The 16,495-nt window shown below is 49.5% G+C and overlaps 1 protein-coding gene across 1 annotated transcript in view; it reads left to right on the forward strand.

Annotated features, from left to right (window-relative positions):
• The window catches only part of ARHGAP35 (Rho GTPase activating protein 35), a 90,262-nt gene that overhangs the window by 26,567 nt on the left and 47,200 nt on the right, over positions 1-16,495 (forward strand). Inside the window, exon 2 of the mRNA XM_006898623.1 lies at positions 4,732-4,876. Within this exon, the coding sequence (XP_006898685.1) occupies positions 4,732-4,876 (145 nt within the window). The remainder of the gene's footprint in view (positions 1-4,731; positions 4,877-16,495) is intronic.

Consider the following 16,495-nt stretch of genomic DNA (forward strand, 5'->3'; position numbering starts at 1 on the left):
CTCTGCACTGTGTCCATGTGTGTGTGTGTGGGGGGGGGTACCCGCATACACTCTCTGCACCGTGTCCGTGTGTATGTTTTAGGGGGATGGGTACCTGCATACACTCTCTGCACTGTGTCCCTGGGAACATGATGGAGAATCACCATGAGTCAAAACTGGCTTGATGGCAGTCGGCTTTATTGCTTTCTGGTGTGTGTTTTATTGTACTACAACACCACGTACACTATTGCCATGGACAATTTGTACAGCCATTTTCTCTCTCATTTTCCCAAAGTATCCTTGTCCCACCATCATTAACGTGTTCACGGGCATTCCCAGCAGAGACACCGCCCTTCCCTTCCCTCCCTGCTAACCATAGGCGTTTCCCTGCATTTGTTTATTGCATAGAAATTAGGTACAGATGTGACTTTTGTCCTTCTGTAGTTGATTTATGTCACACAGCCCAGCGTCCTCGAGGGTCACCCTCCAGTGGCATGCATGAGGACTTTGTTCTTTTATGTGACTAAGTGTATCCCATACTCGGCTTGGCCTTCCATCAGTTGTTGGACATTTAGGTCGTTGGGAGATAGTCCCAAAAGAGATGAAAATGCCACCTGTTATTTGTTTGTACCTTTTGTTTAAAATACTTTTTTATTGTGAATCGGACAGAGACTTTACAGAGCAGATAGCTTTTCTAGTCAATAGTTGATACACATTTTGTCTCAGATTGGCAGTGGCAGTCTCTGGAGTCATTCATCCCACTTCTTCCCTGTGACGCTCATTTCATTACATCTTTGGTAACCCGTCCGTCCTGCCTTCTGAACTTTGTCTTTAGGCAAGTGCTGCCCTTTGATCTCCTGTGGCCGATTGCTCTCAGGACTATGTGCAACCCTGCTGGTGGGAACCTTTAGCACTTGTCTATTGTTTGGCAGAAAATTGAGTCACAGGGGTGAGCTGTCACCCTAGGGGTCCGCCATGTCCCCCCAGCCAGTGAACCTGGTCTTTATACACTTATGCATTTTTTTTAATTTTATTATTTTTTGTGTGCGTGTACCGTCAAATCAGATCTGACTGGTACAGGAGGAGATTGCCCCTCCTTCCCCGGCAGAGCATCTGGTGGATTCGAACCGTGCACCTCTGGGATTGTAGTTGCAGCTTCTTGCCACTAGGCCACCAGAGCTCCCCACACTTATGCATTTTGATCTATATTTTTCTCCCGTTCACCCAGGGCCTCTGTCACTGTCCCTTCAGAGTGGGCAGTGGTGGCAGCGGGGCCCCATCTGGTTCTTCTGATCTCTGGGTCATGAAGGCTGCGGCTGATGTGGTGCGTTCAGCTTTCTGACTAGTTGTTTGCTTAGACCTTTGGCTTTCTTTACTCTTTGTCCCAGACTGGGAGAGATCAATAGCTACCCCTCGATCTCCCTTATTTTGGGGGGAGAGCGGCTCTCTGGTGGCATAGTCTGTATCGATTTGCATAGCTAACCCAGAGTCTGCACATCTCTGGCCGTTCAAATGCCCCCAGCGGCTGCACAAGAGAATGACGAGCCTGTGACACCCCGTGGAGGATCACTGAGTCGGGCTGCCTCAATGGCAGTGAGTGAGGTTGGGGATTTTTGAGGGAAGAATCCTGACGTCACCCTCTTTGCCTTAGAAAGTCTGCAAGGGGTGCTAACAGCAGCCGCTCCTGAAACCCGAGAGGCCAGGTCACCCGTTAGGTGTGGGCCATGTGGGCATGGCCGAGTGGGCAGGGACAGCAATGCAGAGAGCGGGGCCCTTCCTGGATCCCCAGCATCTGTTGGTGCAGAAGTCTCTGTGATGAGTCAGGCGGGGAGCTGTGCCTCTGCGTTCGCCTTGTCACTTGAAGGCCTGTCAGCCCGAAGCTTCAGCCGCTGCCGAAAGAGAAATAGTTTTGCACTTTTTTTGTTGCCACTTGTTTGTACAGGAAGTCCTCACAGCCTCTCAGACCAAACAGGAAATGATCTGTTCTAATCTCATGGGCGTCCGAAGGAGTGACAGTGAGCAGGCGAGGGAGGGCGAATAATCTGACCTGAGCCGGTCAGTCATCCTCTGCAGTGGTGAGGAAAGCTTACAGCCTGTGCATGTCTCCCCTTCTAAGTTGGCCTCTTCAGCTTGGAAATGAAACGTAACTGCTGGCTGTGGACCACGTCCGTTTCGCTCAGGCCTCTCCGGTCATCCTCTTCCTCCCTCTCCCTTTAATTATTATTTGGGTAGAAATTTACATAGCAAATTAATTTTGCGTTTAACAGGATTTCTATACATTAGCTGCAATGCCTCGGTTTCACAGCACTCTGCCCTCTTCCTCCCTGGGTACCTCGTCGTCATTGCCCTGCCGTCTTTCCCCTTCCTGCCCTTGTTTCTGAGCAGAGGCTGCCCCTTTGGTTCCACATGGTGGGCTGACCTGAGGCGCACGGTGCCCGTGTAGTGTTACAGGCTCAGTGTGATCTACGAGTAGGTTCAGGCCCTGTTGAAAAGCCTCTGAGGCCTCGCTGGCTCAAGGAGCGGAGTCCCCATGACCAGGATGGAATGGGCACTAGGGTGCAGAGGCCACGATGACCGCACAAGTGAGGGGCAGCTAGCGAGGGCAGGGGTGCTGAGCCTGCTTGACTCCCAGCTCTCCAGGAGTGGTGGGCCCGGCCAGGCACTGCACCCACCACCCACCAAAGACATGCCGCCCTGGGTCAGGCGCCGGCACCCAGAGAATGCTGTGCAGGGGTAAAAGATGGCCGTTGTGATGGGAGTCGAAGTAGAAGCAACGCCAGCCTATTACCATGACAGTGTATTTACAGAATTCTAGGATTTCACAGAGCAGTGTTTGAAAGCAATTGCTTACACACTTTCTTTCCTTTAAAAGAAAAAAATAAAAAAAAATCCAACAAACAAAAATGCTGTTGAGGTTGTGGAGAGATTAGAACACTTACTGTTGGTGGGCATGTAAAATGGTACAGCCACTATGGAAGACAGCCTGCCACGTTCTCAAAAAGTTGGAAATAGAAATACCATTTGACTCAGCAATTTCACTACTGGGAAGTTACCCTAAAGAAACCAGAACCACCACTCAAACAGATGTATGCACGCCCATGTTTATTGCTGCCTTATTCACAGTAGCAAAAGGTGGAAGCAACCCAAGCTTGCTGCCCATCCACAAATGGATAGAAAAACTATGGTACATTCATTCACACAATGGAATACTATGCAGGCAGCATTGAAAACCAGTGAAATAGTAAAGCATTATACAACATGGAGGAGCCTTGAGGACATTATGCTGAGTGAAATCTCAGTCATAAAATGCCAATTACTGCATAAAACTGCAGTTATAAAATAGGACAGACTTGGGGAGGTTGGGGAGAGAATAGGAAAATGAATAATGAACACCGCATTAGATCAGATGAGGGCAAGAACTGTCTGGAAGGAAGATGTGATTATGCCTTATGTGTATGACAACAATCTGGAACAAGGGGTGCGTTGCAGGGTTGCTGGGGAAGGGCTGCTGGGGAGGGGGAAGAAAATGTGCAACAATGTGGGGAAAAAGGGAAAGCTTTTAAGGGCCATGGTCTTGGGGGTTCATTCCATCAGCCTCTGTCAAACAACTCTGGGGTGGGTGTGGGTGTGTGATTTTGAATTTTGTTCTACAGTTCTCTCCTGCTTTGTCCAGGATCTTCTGTTACGATGCAGAGCAGAGTGGCCTTACCACCATCTAGTCCTTCTAGTCTTAGGCCAGTGGATACTGAGGCTTGAATGTCCCATTCAACCTGTGGACTTCGTTCTCCTTCTCTTGAATAGGTGGTTGGTTGGTTGGTTGGTTGGTTTGTTTTAAAAAAGGGCCAGAGTTTCAGGTATATTCGTTTTTTCAGGCTTTAAGAAATTGACCATTTGTGAAAAAAAAAAAAACAAAACATTTCCCTCTCATGTGAACTTTAAAAGGACGAAATAATTTGGTAATAGAATATCTAGATATTAATGATGTTTTGAAGTATGGGCTTTGGAAATCAGCCCTCCTGGGTTTGAATCCCATCACCTGCATTTCCTAGTGTGTTATTTATGCATCTGAGCCCCTCCCCCCCCACCTTGGTCAAAAGGAATATTGAGAAGCTTAAAAGAAAAGACATTTGACCTCCCTCAGTATATGGCAAGGGCTTCAGTAGTTGCTGCTGCCACTGGTGGTTCCGCTACATGAGAAGAGTGACCATGGAGAACAAACAATGTTTTATTTGTCCTGTGTGATTACTGGTTGGCTTTGCCCTTTCCTAACTCAGACACCACTGGGAATTCACCTCAAGTTAATGGATAAAGGAAAGTTCGCTTTTCAGGCGAGTTGCCCTAGCAAACTGCATGTTCCAGCTCTTTTCCTGGAAAGAGAAAATTCTGAGGTTTTCGTTCCATCTATGATCATAAAGATCTGACAGTATCTCTGGGTGCATGACAGCCATTGTCCATTTGGGATGTTTGGATCACTTCCCATTTCCTCCAGTGCATCCCTGACAAAGGCCATCTCAGTGTTCCTGAGTAAATACAGGCAGCTTCCTATAAACACCTTTGTTCTGAGGACACAGCCTCACACTCAAGGTGTGACAGGGTGGCACTGTGCCAGCATTCCCGTGTGGTATTCGGAAGCTGGAGAATTCAGAGTCGGCGCAGTGAGCTTGAAATCTTTCTCGCTGACTCCACACTGCAGTCGATTCCTTCTGGAAAACTCATGGTGTTTTTGTGCCTTTTCTTCTCTCTCCTGGACAGAAACCAAAGCCCAAACCCAGGCCCTCCATTACAAAGGCAACTTGGGAGAGCAACTACTTTGGGGTGCCGCTTACAACCGTCGTGACTCCAGAGAAGCCCATCCCTATTTTCATTGAAAGATGTATCGAGTATATAGAAGCCACAGGTAAGCGTGTGTCTGTCCTGTCACGGATGCTTGCTCGAGGGCCGAGGTACTGCAGGCCGCTCACGTGTCTCAGAGGTTTTTCTGAGAAGGACTGAGCAGTCAGTGTGGCTGGCCAGGCGTGGGGCTCCCGCCATCATCCAGGCCAGAGCCAGTATTTCAGATTGGAAGGTCCTTCCATGGGAAGGAGAGTTTCTGGTCTCGGGGTGAAGCTGTGGTTGCTTAGTGCTATCTCTGCTCCCCTCATCCCCGTCACAGTCTGCAGCCGTGGGTCATTCGTCCGTAGAACTACATGTCGGCCTCTGTGTCCCCCACCCGCCTGTAAGGCCCTGTGCGCCCTCAGCACTACACCAGAGACAAAATACATTTCGGTTTAGAAAAATGGATGGAGTAATTGTAACCAGTGTACCCCTGGCTCTTCTTGCTCAGGTGCCTGTGACTCCAGGATTGACAGGATTTTCTGGAAGGGGCTACAGACAGCCAGCATGCTCAGGCGTCCTCGGTCATGTGCTTAATTCCAGCCCCATTGACAGCTTGGTATTATTGTCACAGAGGCAAATGCATGTTTTCCACATTACTCTTGAAATAACAAAACTTGACCTGTGTTCAGAACCATTTTTACAGCTTTCATTCTGCAGGCCCATGATGCTGGTGCATCATCTCATTGGCTTATGTTTGAAACCCAGAGAGCACCCAGTTCCCTACCATTCTCTTCTCACACAAGTTCCCCTCCCAGATGCTGACAGCTGAGGAGAATAGTGGGGACAGTGGCCTTGCTGGCACTCGGGAATATGAATCTTTCCACATTAGTAAGCTGAGCTCCAGAAGAAAGACTTTGAAATGAATGTGGACCTGGATAGAACTTAGTGACCGCCTCGGGACTCCAAGCTCCAGGGGGACCTGGAATGCCATTACATACTGCACTGTGTGGACACTTGCCAGGTCCCTGGTGGTAAATGTAGCAGCAGCCACATACGAAGTTGAGAGGAGGGGTGACCATTTCCCTAGGCTGTGCCCAGCACGCAGATTGGCTTCCCAGTGAAGCTGCTCAAGACGGTTGCCAGGGTTTCCTCAGTGCCAGGAGTTGAGTCGTCGTTGTAGGCACCCGACACATGGATGGTGGTTACGGCTCTGGTGCATCACTCCGACACTGGCAGTGGTCTCTGGGACCAGCCTTCTCCTCCAGCCCAACTTGGCCACTTTGCCTCTGGCTGGAGGAAGTCAGATGTAAGGGGCTCCTGCTTGTTGAACCAGACTCCAGAAAGATACTTTGTGTCCTTTGACCTCAAGAGATGCACTTAGCCTTTAACTTTGTGTTTTGAAGTAATTGCACAACTCTAGGAAAGTTCCAGGAGCTATAAATTGTAACACATTGGGAAGTTACAAAAGTTCCCAGCTCCCCTGAATGTTACTAATGGGTTTTTGGCAACATTGGTTTTGTCAGTCTCTTTCCTCCCCCTCGCCCCTTCCTGATAAATAAGGGCCTATATATTTGTCAGTTGGTCCCTGAGTAGCACAGTTTGTACATGACCAGCAATTTTGGCAGTTGAAACCCACCCAATGATGGTGTGGAAGAAAGTCCTGACAATCTCCTGTGAATCTTGATAACTCTGACTCCCAGCAATCCTGCTGGACAGAGTACAACTGCCCCCCCCCAGGGCTTCCAGGCCATAATCCTTACAAAAACAGGACTGCTTCTTTGTTTCTCACATGCCTCCAAGTGTTTTAGTCACCACTCCACCAGAGCTCCTTCCTGTAAAGATTACAAGCAAGAAGACCCTCCAGTGAACTCCATAATAAATGAGGTCATCATGAGTCAGATCGAAGGTGCTTCTAAATAATTCACTGTGTGTTTCCTAAGCACTGACGTTTCTCTTCTATAACCGGCTCACATACTTTGGGCGTGTCGCCAAGAGGGACCAGTCCTTGGAGAAGGACAGCGTCCGTGGAAGGGTGGAGGGACAGCCCAGGAAAGGAAGGCTCTGGATGAGAGGAATTGACACAGTGACTGTGGCATAGGGAGCAGGTCTGTCAGAGAAGGTGGGTTGACTCGGGATAAGGCAGAGTTCAAAACTTGTTCATAGGGTTACGATGGGTCGTCGTCGACTTGATGGCACATAACAACAATACTATCAGCGCCCACGGAAACAACAGTCAACAAGTTAAATAGGGTATTTTACTGGGACAACCTGCTGGAAAAGGTCTCTTCAAAGTGTTAAAAAGCAAAGATCTGACCTTGAGGACTAAAGTGCATCTAGTTCTAGTCCAGCTTCTCCACCACAGAAACCAGGGATTTAGCAGTGACTCGGGGCTTCTAAAGACCTTTCCGTAATCGAATCTGTGGTGCTTGCTTTTCCTCTGCTGTCCTCCTGGAATTGTGCTAATGTTCCTTGTTTATCTGTCAAGTCACACATCTCCTTCAAGCTGGGCTAGTGCCTCAGTCAGTCTTTTCATGGCTCAGGTCTTTTTTTTTTTTTAAAGAATATAGGCAACTTATTTTGTAGATTGCTCCCCCAACGGGGTTCATCGGAAGTTTCTTCATGATCAGACCTGCGTGACGCACTTGGGCAGACACTTCATGGAGGTGGTGCCGTGCCCTCCACCTTCTGTCTCCTTGCAAGGATGTACTGTCCCTTGGTCTTGTCCCTGGAGGTCAGACCTGTGCCCAGAGGGGTTCACGCTGATCTTGGAGGAGGCGGGGCCTGCCTGGCTTCTGCACTATGAGGTCACTCCTTCCCCTCAGACATGGTGTGTAAGTTACAGGAGAGGCTTGGAGGCTCCCCTGTAAGTGCGGCTTTGGTTACTCCCGCCCCTCACCTACCCTGGTTTCAGCTCTGTGAAGACTGTGGCCTGAGACAGCGTGCCCGCTGTCTGCTGCCTACGATGTGAGTGTCCTCTCGTCCGCAGGAGCCCTCCTTTCTCTGAGGAGCCTTTCCTGAAAGGCCTGAGTGACTCCCCAGCAGCCGTGACATGAGTGTTAACTTGATTGCCCTCTGGCTGAGCTCATCCATGACCTTGACCTACCTTGCACCCCTACTTCTCCAGCTCCGAAACTTTCCAGTCTGGTGATTAGCTCTTTGCCATCCAGCAAGGAAAGCACCCCTCTTTGCTCTTCTCAGTGACTGTGTGCAGGAGTGATTGCTTCCACTTTACCCCTGCCACTTCCTGTCCTCTGCAGTCCCTCCACGCCGCGCTTCTCTTACACTTTCTCTCTGTGACTCTAACCCTGGCCCCAGAAAGCTTTAGAGGCCTCTCAGCCTCATTTGGTCGAGGCCCACCTTGAGCACTTTTGCTCCTTCATGCCCTGGGCTGTCTTCATTTAATTTCTGCCGCTCTGCCAACCCCACCTCACAAGTCGCCCTGATTTTGGGGTTCCCCGGCTGACAAACTGTTCACTGCCTCTCAGCTCCCAACCACATATTGCTCCTCTCTGTCCTTGTCCCCTCCTCCCCACCCCCACAGACCGTGCTCCCCAGGGCCGCACGGCACCCACCGCCACCCTATTTTCCTTCTCTGCCCCTCTTTCCTCCTTTCCTTTTCTCCTCTCTCCTTCCTTTCTGTTTTACACTCCAGGCATTAATTTTACGATAGTCTTAGAAGAATACCCTGTACCTCTCTGTAGGTCCCTGCCCGCATGGAAGCCCATCCTATAACTTGCTGGCCCCTCACACCCCTCTTTCCCTCTGGAACTCGTTCTCTGTCTCGGAGACCCTCCCCCCCCCACACACCTTTCGCAGGCACTTTACTCATGACCTGTGCTCGACTCTCTCCAGCAGATGTTGCCTTCCCCCAGGCAGAATAAAGAGCCCGGAGCACACTGGGGACTGAAGGGTCAGCAGGTCGAATCTGCCAGCCGCTCTGTGCGCAGCAGCCCTGGCCACCCGCTCCTGGGCTTCTGCTCTGGCCAGTAGGATCGCCAGGAGGTGGAAGCAGCCTGTGCAGTGGGTTTGGCTTGGGGTGACAAAGGTCACCCCTCTGAAAAAGGGCGTTTCATTTGGCTTGTCTGTAACTGGCCGGGAGGAGCAGTGGTGACGCAGTGGGCTGTGCTGCTCACCAGAAGGGAGCAGTTCAGATGCACCAGCTGCTCCTTGAGAAAAAGGCGAGCAGCGCTGCCCCACCTCCACTCTTTGACATTTACAGCCTTGGCAACTTGCTGGAGCGTCGCTGAGCTCCATGGCACAGGGCTGGATTCTAACCAACTGAAGAGCCCTAGTGATGCAGTAGTTCAGTGGTCAGCTACTAAACTCAAGGTCAGCAGTTCGAACTCGCCAGCTGCTACAAAGGAGACAGGTTCAAAGGTTTCAGCCGTGGAACCCTGACGGGGCCGTTCAGCTCTGTCCTCTGTGGTCTCTTGGGGTCAGTCCATGGCAGTGGGTCTGAGAGTTGTTGTTTTTCTAATTTGTTTAGAAAAAGATCTCTGCTGCTTATTTCCCTAGAGCATGGCAAAGTGGGAGATGTGCGTATATTAATATTAATTATTGATTGAATGAACCATTTTCATCTTGGAATGCCTTAATCAGTTTCTTCTTGCTTAAAGCTTGTGCTTTTGGAGACTGTCAGAGAATAAGTAAGCACATGTCTCTGAGGTTAACAAGTATGTTTTGGATACTCTTCCCTGTTTTCGGAAAGAACTTTCCCCCTCTTTTATGTATTAAAAAAGGGTTTTTTAATCATGTTTTTATTAGACATTCAGCTAAAGAGAAGACGCTCTAAGCAAGCATTTAAAAGTTATTTGCTTAGTGAAAACCACTGTTACAGATTTATTTTCTTGGTAGTCTTATTCCTGTGTGTATTATATTTTTCTTTTTTACACAATTCAGCTTATGCTATACAATAACTCTTAAACTTTGGAATGTAACCTGCTTCCCCCCCCAAAAAAAAACAAACAGTTGCCTTTGATTCAATCTCAGCGCATAACAACCCTGTCAGGTGGAATAGAATTGTTTCCTAAAGCTGTCATCTTTACAGGAAGTGATCTCCAGGTCTCTTCTCCCTCAGAGCTTTAACTCAGACTGTCGGGCATTCAGACTGTGACCCAGTGCCGATCCCAGGATTCACCAGCTCGCCTGCTCTTATTTCCAGAAGAAAGAGAACTCCCTAACCAGAAGGTGACTGGCTTGTAGCTCAAAGGGAGTAGGGCCTTTCTTTTTGTTTTGTTGGAGAGCCTTTGCTTTTTAAACCAGCCTCTGGTTGTTAGCATGGTTCCGCGTCATTAAATAGCTGCACGACTTTTGATCGCTGCTCAATGTCTCATGAAGTGACTGCGCCACAGACTAACTGTCCCCTGCTGTTGGATCCATGCACCGTTTCCTCCTGCGGGAGTTAAAATTAAGTAGATTAGCTCAGAGAGAGGCATTTGGGGAAAGTGACTCTAGCACTCCAGGTATGGACTCTTGTTTGTTTGTTTTTTTAAATTTATTTCAATGACAATTTACAGAGACTTTGGATTTCCATTCATTCGTTGTTGCACTTTTCTCCCTTCCCAACCCTCCCCCCTAGTACACTACCCTCTTGGGAAAGTAAAATTCTTTCATTGTTTTTCTAACCCTCCCCCAGGTCCACTCCACTATGTAGCCTTTGCTCTGGACTCCTGTCATGACAATAATACTTAATCACATATGCCTTTTAAACAGTTTTCTCCCTCATCTGTTTCAATGCAGTATACATTATTGAACCCATCTTTCTCAGTCTCACCCCAACCCCGAGGTCAGTCCTGCTTTACAGCAGTGGCACTGTGCAGTATTTGTCCTTTAGTGACTGAGATATTTCACTCAGCATAATGGCCTCCAGGGTCACCCATTTTGAATAATATTTCTTGAGCTCCTTGTTTTTCAATGCAGCGTAGTATTCCATTGTGTGAATATACCACAGCTACTCTATCCATTTGTTTGTTGATGGGCCGTTAGGTTGTTTCCAACTCCCTGCTATTGTGAACAAAGCTGTGATAAACATGGGTGTGCATATATCTGCTTGGGTGGCAGTTATGGTCTCTTCAGGGTATATTGCCAGTAGTGGAATGATGTTGTTATGTGCCATCAAGTCGCTTGCAACTCATAGCGACCCTATGTACAACAGCCCTAAACTCTATTCTGTCCTGTGCCAATCACACCATCTCCTTGCCTCCAAGGAGCCACCCAGTTTAACCCTTTCCAGGATGAATCTGTTTGTTTTCCTAGCAGTCCATGGTATCCTCAATACTCTTCTCCAGCACCACAGCTCAAAGGCATCAAGTCTCCTTCTCTCCTCCTTAGTCATTGTCCAGCTCTCTGATGAATAACAAGTGATCGCAAAGACCATGGCCTGTTTTATGTGCAAAACCCTATGGTAGTGGAATAGCTGGGTCAAATGGTATCTCTATTTGCAACTTTTTGAGAAAGGTGCCATACTGCCTTCCACAGTGGTTGCACCATTTTACACTCCCACCATTGATGAATAAGTGTTCCAGTTTCTCCACAACCTCGCCAGCATTTGTTGCTTGCTGTTCTGTTAAATTTGGAATTCTGACTGGGGTGAGATGATATGTCATAGTTGTTTTAGGTCTGGACTCTTGAGAGGTGTCATGAAGGGTGTGGGGTTGGCTCTGATTCAGAGGCCCCTGTGTACAACAGAACAGAGCAGGCCCCCGCCCGCTCCTGCACGCCAGTCCTGCACCCCGTTCCTGCGCGGGCCTCACCATCTCTGCTGTGCCTCAGCCGCCGTGTCGGCCCATCTCCCCGTGAGTCCTGTGTTTTGCTGACCTTATGCTTCACTAAGCCTGTTGTCTGACTCCTCTGCACAGTGAGGACAATGCAGGGTGTGCTGCTGCGGCCTGCGACGAGGGTCTGGGGGTCCTGGCGCGGGGGCTTAGCAGGGGCTGGGCGCACGCTGGTGCTCAGGCTCTAGTACAGTGCCTGTGCAGCTGTCCAATGGGTCTTCCCTTCTGTGCAAGTTCACGCTTCACTGCTAAGTGTGGTTACCCTTGATCTTGTCTTTCCTCCTCCGCCCCCTCTCCATTTTAAATTCTAAAAATGGAAAGTGCAGTGATTGTGAGAGCACAGTGCTGACCTGGGGTCCACCAGGGGTGTGCATTTTGCCAGCTGTGCTCCCTCCCACCAGTCCTCGTGCTCATTTTCTCAAATTTTTATTTGAGAAAATTTATAGTAAGCTGCCCACACCATGATCCTGAGCTCCTGGAAGCCACACGTTGCCCTTCAGCTTAGGGAGAGACTTTAAGAGGTTAAAATTCGTGTAGTCAGATCATCTCACGTACAGTCCCCAATACAATGTGTTCAGCAAGACCCAATCAACATTCACATGGCGTTTTGTTACCTCTTTCGGCTTTTTCAGTCTGGAACAGCTCTCCCTCCAGTGGGCGGGCCTTTTTTTGTTTTCCTTTCTGTTTTTTAAATTTAATGACGATGGTCTTTTGAGTGATGTCTAGACAGTTGTCTTGTCGATGTCCTCCAGGTGTAGCCCTCTAGCTCTCCTCATCAGCCAGCGTCAGCACCCTTCCTCACAGGGTGGCTCCGTCCCAGCAGAGCACCAAGCCCTAAAGACACAGGGCTGAGGCACATCAGCACCCCCTGCTGGCAGGGCATGGCTTTGCGTTTGGCCTGAGTGGCTCTGGAAACAGAACAGGTGAATCGTTTCTTTGCTCACGCAGCTCTGAGAACGTGCTGCACTGACCTCCGTACCACACTGACCTCCGTGCCACACTGATCTCTGTACCATGCCTTCTCTCGTGGTCGAAGCACCGCACGGGGGTCTAGGCAGCCAGCCCTGGGTGGTTGGAGATGATGCACCAAATGACACTTGTTTCTGAGGTCTACTCCAGGCGGTTCTCAAGCCAGACGTCCTCATGTCCTTTTGTGTGTGCCCCTTGGAAATTTGTCCTAACAAGGAAGACATTACATCATCACTGAGGGTGCAGGTGGGGGTGAGGCAATGCCTGGGCTGGAGGTGGGCGTGTGAGGGCCCGGCCCCCTCTCGTCCTCCCTCCACGCCTTTAGTATTCCCTCCACGATGGTCGTGTGGAGAATGGACATGGGCAATGGGTAAGAAGAGCCTAGGACAGCAAGTTACAATTCAGGGCAACAGTAACCACCCCAGTTGTAATTCTGATTTCAGATTTTAAGAAAAACATTTTCATGACTTAAAAAATAAAATAAAAATCATTATAGTCACAGGTAACAGAAAGTGAAAGTCCCTTATAACCGCAGGCTCCAGAAGCTAACTAGTAGTTGGGGGTTATGCTTTCTGATAATAAATTTATCGCCATGGAGTCGGTTTCAACAATAGGGCAGAACAGAACTGCTTGCTAGGCTTCTCTCAGCAGCAGGCTTCACGTGAACAGCCTCCCACATCTTTCCGCTGAGGCATAATTGGTGGGTTTGAACTGCCGACCTTTGTTTGATTAGCTCTTCAGCAGCTCTTCCCCTCCTTTGCTGCTGGGGCTCCTTTTTCCATTGCTCCCTATGCCTCACCGCCGTTGAGGCCCTCCTGACCAGAGGCAGCCCTCAACTCCACCTTGCCCGAGCTGTGAATCTCCACAGGAGGAGACTGCTCACGGCTTTCCTCTGCAGCTCATGGATCCGAACCACCAACCTTTCAGTGAGTAAGGAACACACTAGACTCCTAGGGCTTCTTTGGCCCCAAATGTAGGAAAACCTGGGATTGCTGCCCTGTGACTTTGGTTTTTTAACTTAGAAACCATTTAACTCCTCGTTTTCATTCTATTTCCTGGGCCAGCTGTTCCATAATTCCTGGCTGAGATAAGATGGTCAGGAGTGGAGTGAGGGGGGCCCAAGGGATGTTGGGAGAAGCTTAGTGTGCAGGCAGGGTACCTGGACATGGAATGCTCAGCGCACTGTTGGTGAGCAGATTGTTCACGTTGTCTGTTGTCCACAAGAGGTGGATCCTGGGAGAGGCCTATGTGTTCTGGACTCCGTCCCCCTGGCTCATGGGGGCAGCTCCTCCACATCCTCTGCTTGGCTCCGGTCCTTGTGGGTGGCAGTGGTACTGCTTTCCACCTGTCTCTTCCTCTCACACCACTTCCTTCCCCCTCATGTCACACTTCCTAAACCCTGCGCATGTGCCAGCACCAGCCGCTCGGAGCACGGCTTTCAGATCAGTCCTCAGAGACCATGCTCTGGGCCCGGGGCGCCTCTGAGCACCTTGTGCTAATAAGATGTTAGCTTTTCCTCTGCTCGGCTCCAGTTACTGCCAGGCTCAGAGGGCACGGCGCCCCACGGCTGCAACTGGTCACACAGCGGGGGGGGGGGGGGCAGGGCACGGACGCAGGCGGGGTTCCGGCTAGAGCCCTGTCTCCTCCAGCTCCCATCCTCTCAGAAAGCGGATCCCAGCACTAGAAGGCGGCTCCCACAGAGAATGCAGCGGGCCTCGCCGCACGGGGCCTAAGTCTCACTGTGGACACAGCCACCAGTCCTGATGGCTGAGTGGTTAAAGTGCTTGGCTTTGAGCCAAAAGGTTGACAGTTCAAACCCACCACTGGTGGAACTCTGTGCAGTAGATTTTCCCCTGTGGTCTCTGGGATCTGTTTTAATCAAGGCCTCCTCAGTTCAGGGAAATGGCCATGCCCTGGATGTCTCGGTCTCCCAGCAGCCTGGCCCCTGCTCAGACTGGCTGGCTGCTCCACACATTCCTCCAGCCCAGAGCCTCTGAGACCTCCCTAGTCAGCCAGTCGACTCAAAATAGCATTCCGTAAGCATGATTTCTTGTTGAGTGTGAAACTCCTTGCCCTGTGATTTTTAGGGGTTTTCTTTTGACATGTGGGATGGTGTGGTTTGACAGTGATGAAAATGAGATCCTATTTAGCAGACCCGTTTCTCAATTGGTTTACTTACCATAGGTAGAGGTGACCAGCCCAAGGTGAGAAGAGAGATTGTTTCTAGGAGCAGTAGCTTACCTTGAAATGTCCTCAGCCCCATTGTATAAATGACTGGTGGACCTTGGATTTGTGGGGTGTCCTCATTTCACTTGGCCCCTATAGAGTCAGTCCCTGTCAGCTATTTAAAATAATGCTGGTCATGCTTCTTAAATAAAATGGGAGTCTGTTTGCCAAGAGTCCCGAAGAACTAGATGATACCCAGCTACCATTACTGAACATGTTGGTGAAGGATCCTACAGAAGAATCTTGATCAACAGGAGGAAAATATAGAACAAAATTTCATATTCTCACAGGCTTCAGACTTTCTCAAGTCATGGAAGCTGGATGAGACCCTGAGTCTATTGCCCTGAGATCTTTATTTTGATTTAAAAAAAAAATTCCCTGACTTCTTCTTCAAACCAAACACTGTACCATCTCATTTACTCAGCTAGTAAAGAATGTCTGTTTTGAGCCTTGCACTCTTTTAAGAACGATCTAGATGGAAGCAAGGTGCCCTGGTGGCAAGGTGATTAAAGCTCTTGGCTGCTAACCTTAAAATCAGTGGTTCAAACTCAACAGCCACTGTGTGAGAGATAAAAGAGAGAGAAGTGGCGCTCGGCTGCTGTAAGGATCACAGCCTTGGAGACCCTCCGAGGCAGCTCTCATCAGCATTGACTTGACTGCAGTAGATTTGGGGCTTTGTTTGATGTGGAATCATAGTGCCTGCGAGCTAAGGTAGGAAGCTTAGAGGACAGTGAGGGGAGAATGGTCTGCCACTACAGGAGTGGAATCAGTGGTGCCAAGTTGTACATGAAACTTGAGTTGGCGTATGCTTTGCTCCATATGTTACGAATAACAGCAACAAAAGAAAAAAAAAACCAAAAAAAACCCACAACATTTTAAAATGAGAAGGCGGATTGCCCTCTGGTCGCCCTTGTCCTCATTTCCTGTCCCTTGGACTTCACAGCAGCTCAGCTTCTGTGTGGAGATGGCCTCGGCTGCCCGGTGGGGCATATGTCAGCCCTGACAGCAGATGTGATGTTGCTGCTTCAGGAGCAAATGAGATTTCCTGTTCCTGAGTGCTCGCTGCGCTCTGGGGATTGGACTGGGCACTTGGCATATGTGGTCGCATTTCACAGGAGATGGTTTCGTTGTGCTGAGTGTTTCCCAGCTGTGATGGGAAACTGGCCCTTGGGAGAGAAGTCGCTGCATCCTCCCTGCAGTCCAGCGACAGGACAGCCCTGACAACAGAGGTCCAGGTTAGTCCAGTGGAGAGCAGGTGTCAGCATTAGGATCCCATGGTAGAAAGGCCCAGGGATCGTTCACATAAAGATGTTGTCCTGAGGTGCCATTGAGTCAAGTACGACACGTAGTGATCCTGTGAACCACAGATCTGAGCCCTGTCCTGTACTGTGGCATCCGCACAATCTCTGACACACATTAACCCGTTTGCTGCAGACCCTGTATCAGTATATCTCATAACAGCCTGGAAAGCCCAGTTAGGCAGTAAGGAGCCTTGAAGGTACAATGATTAGCACTGAATTCCTAACTGGAAAGTCAGTGGTTCAAACCCACCCAACCTCTCCACTGGAGACAGCCAGACAGTCTGTTCTTATAAAGCCCACAGCCTGGAAAATCCATTGGGGCGGTTCTGCTCTATCATGGGGTCAACAGGAGTTAGAATTAACTCAGCAATATACAGTGGCAGTTCACGTGAAAGGAATCCTCCCTAAACCGGGTACCTCATCATCACACCT

The sequence above is a fragment of the Elephantulus edwardii genome, unplaced genomic scaffold (assembly GCF_000299155.1).
Source record: "Elephantulus edwardii isolate Elephantulus edwardi_28Jun2011 unplaced genomic scaffold, EleEdw1.0 scaffold00236, whole genome shotgun sequence".
NCBI classification, from domain to species: domain Eukaryota; kingdom Metazoa; phylum Chordata; class Mammalia; order Macroscelidea; family Macroscelididae; genus Elephantulus; species Elephantulus edwardii.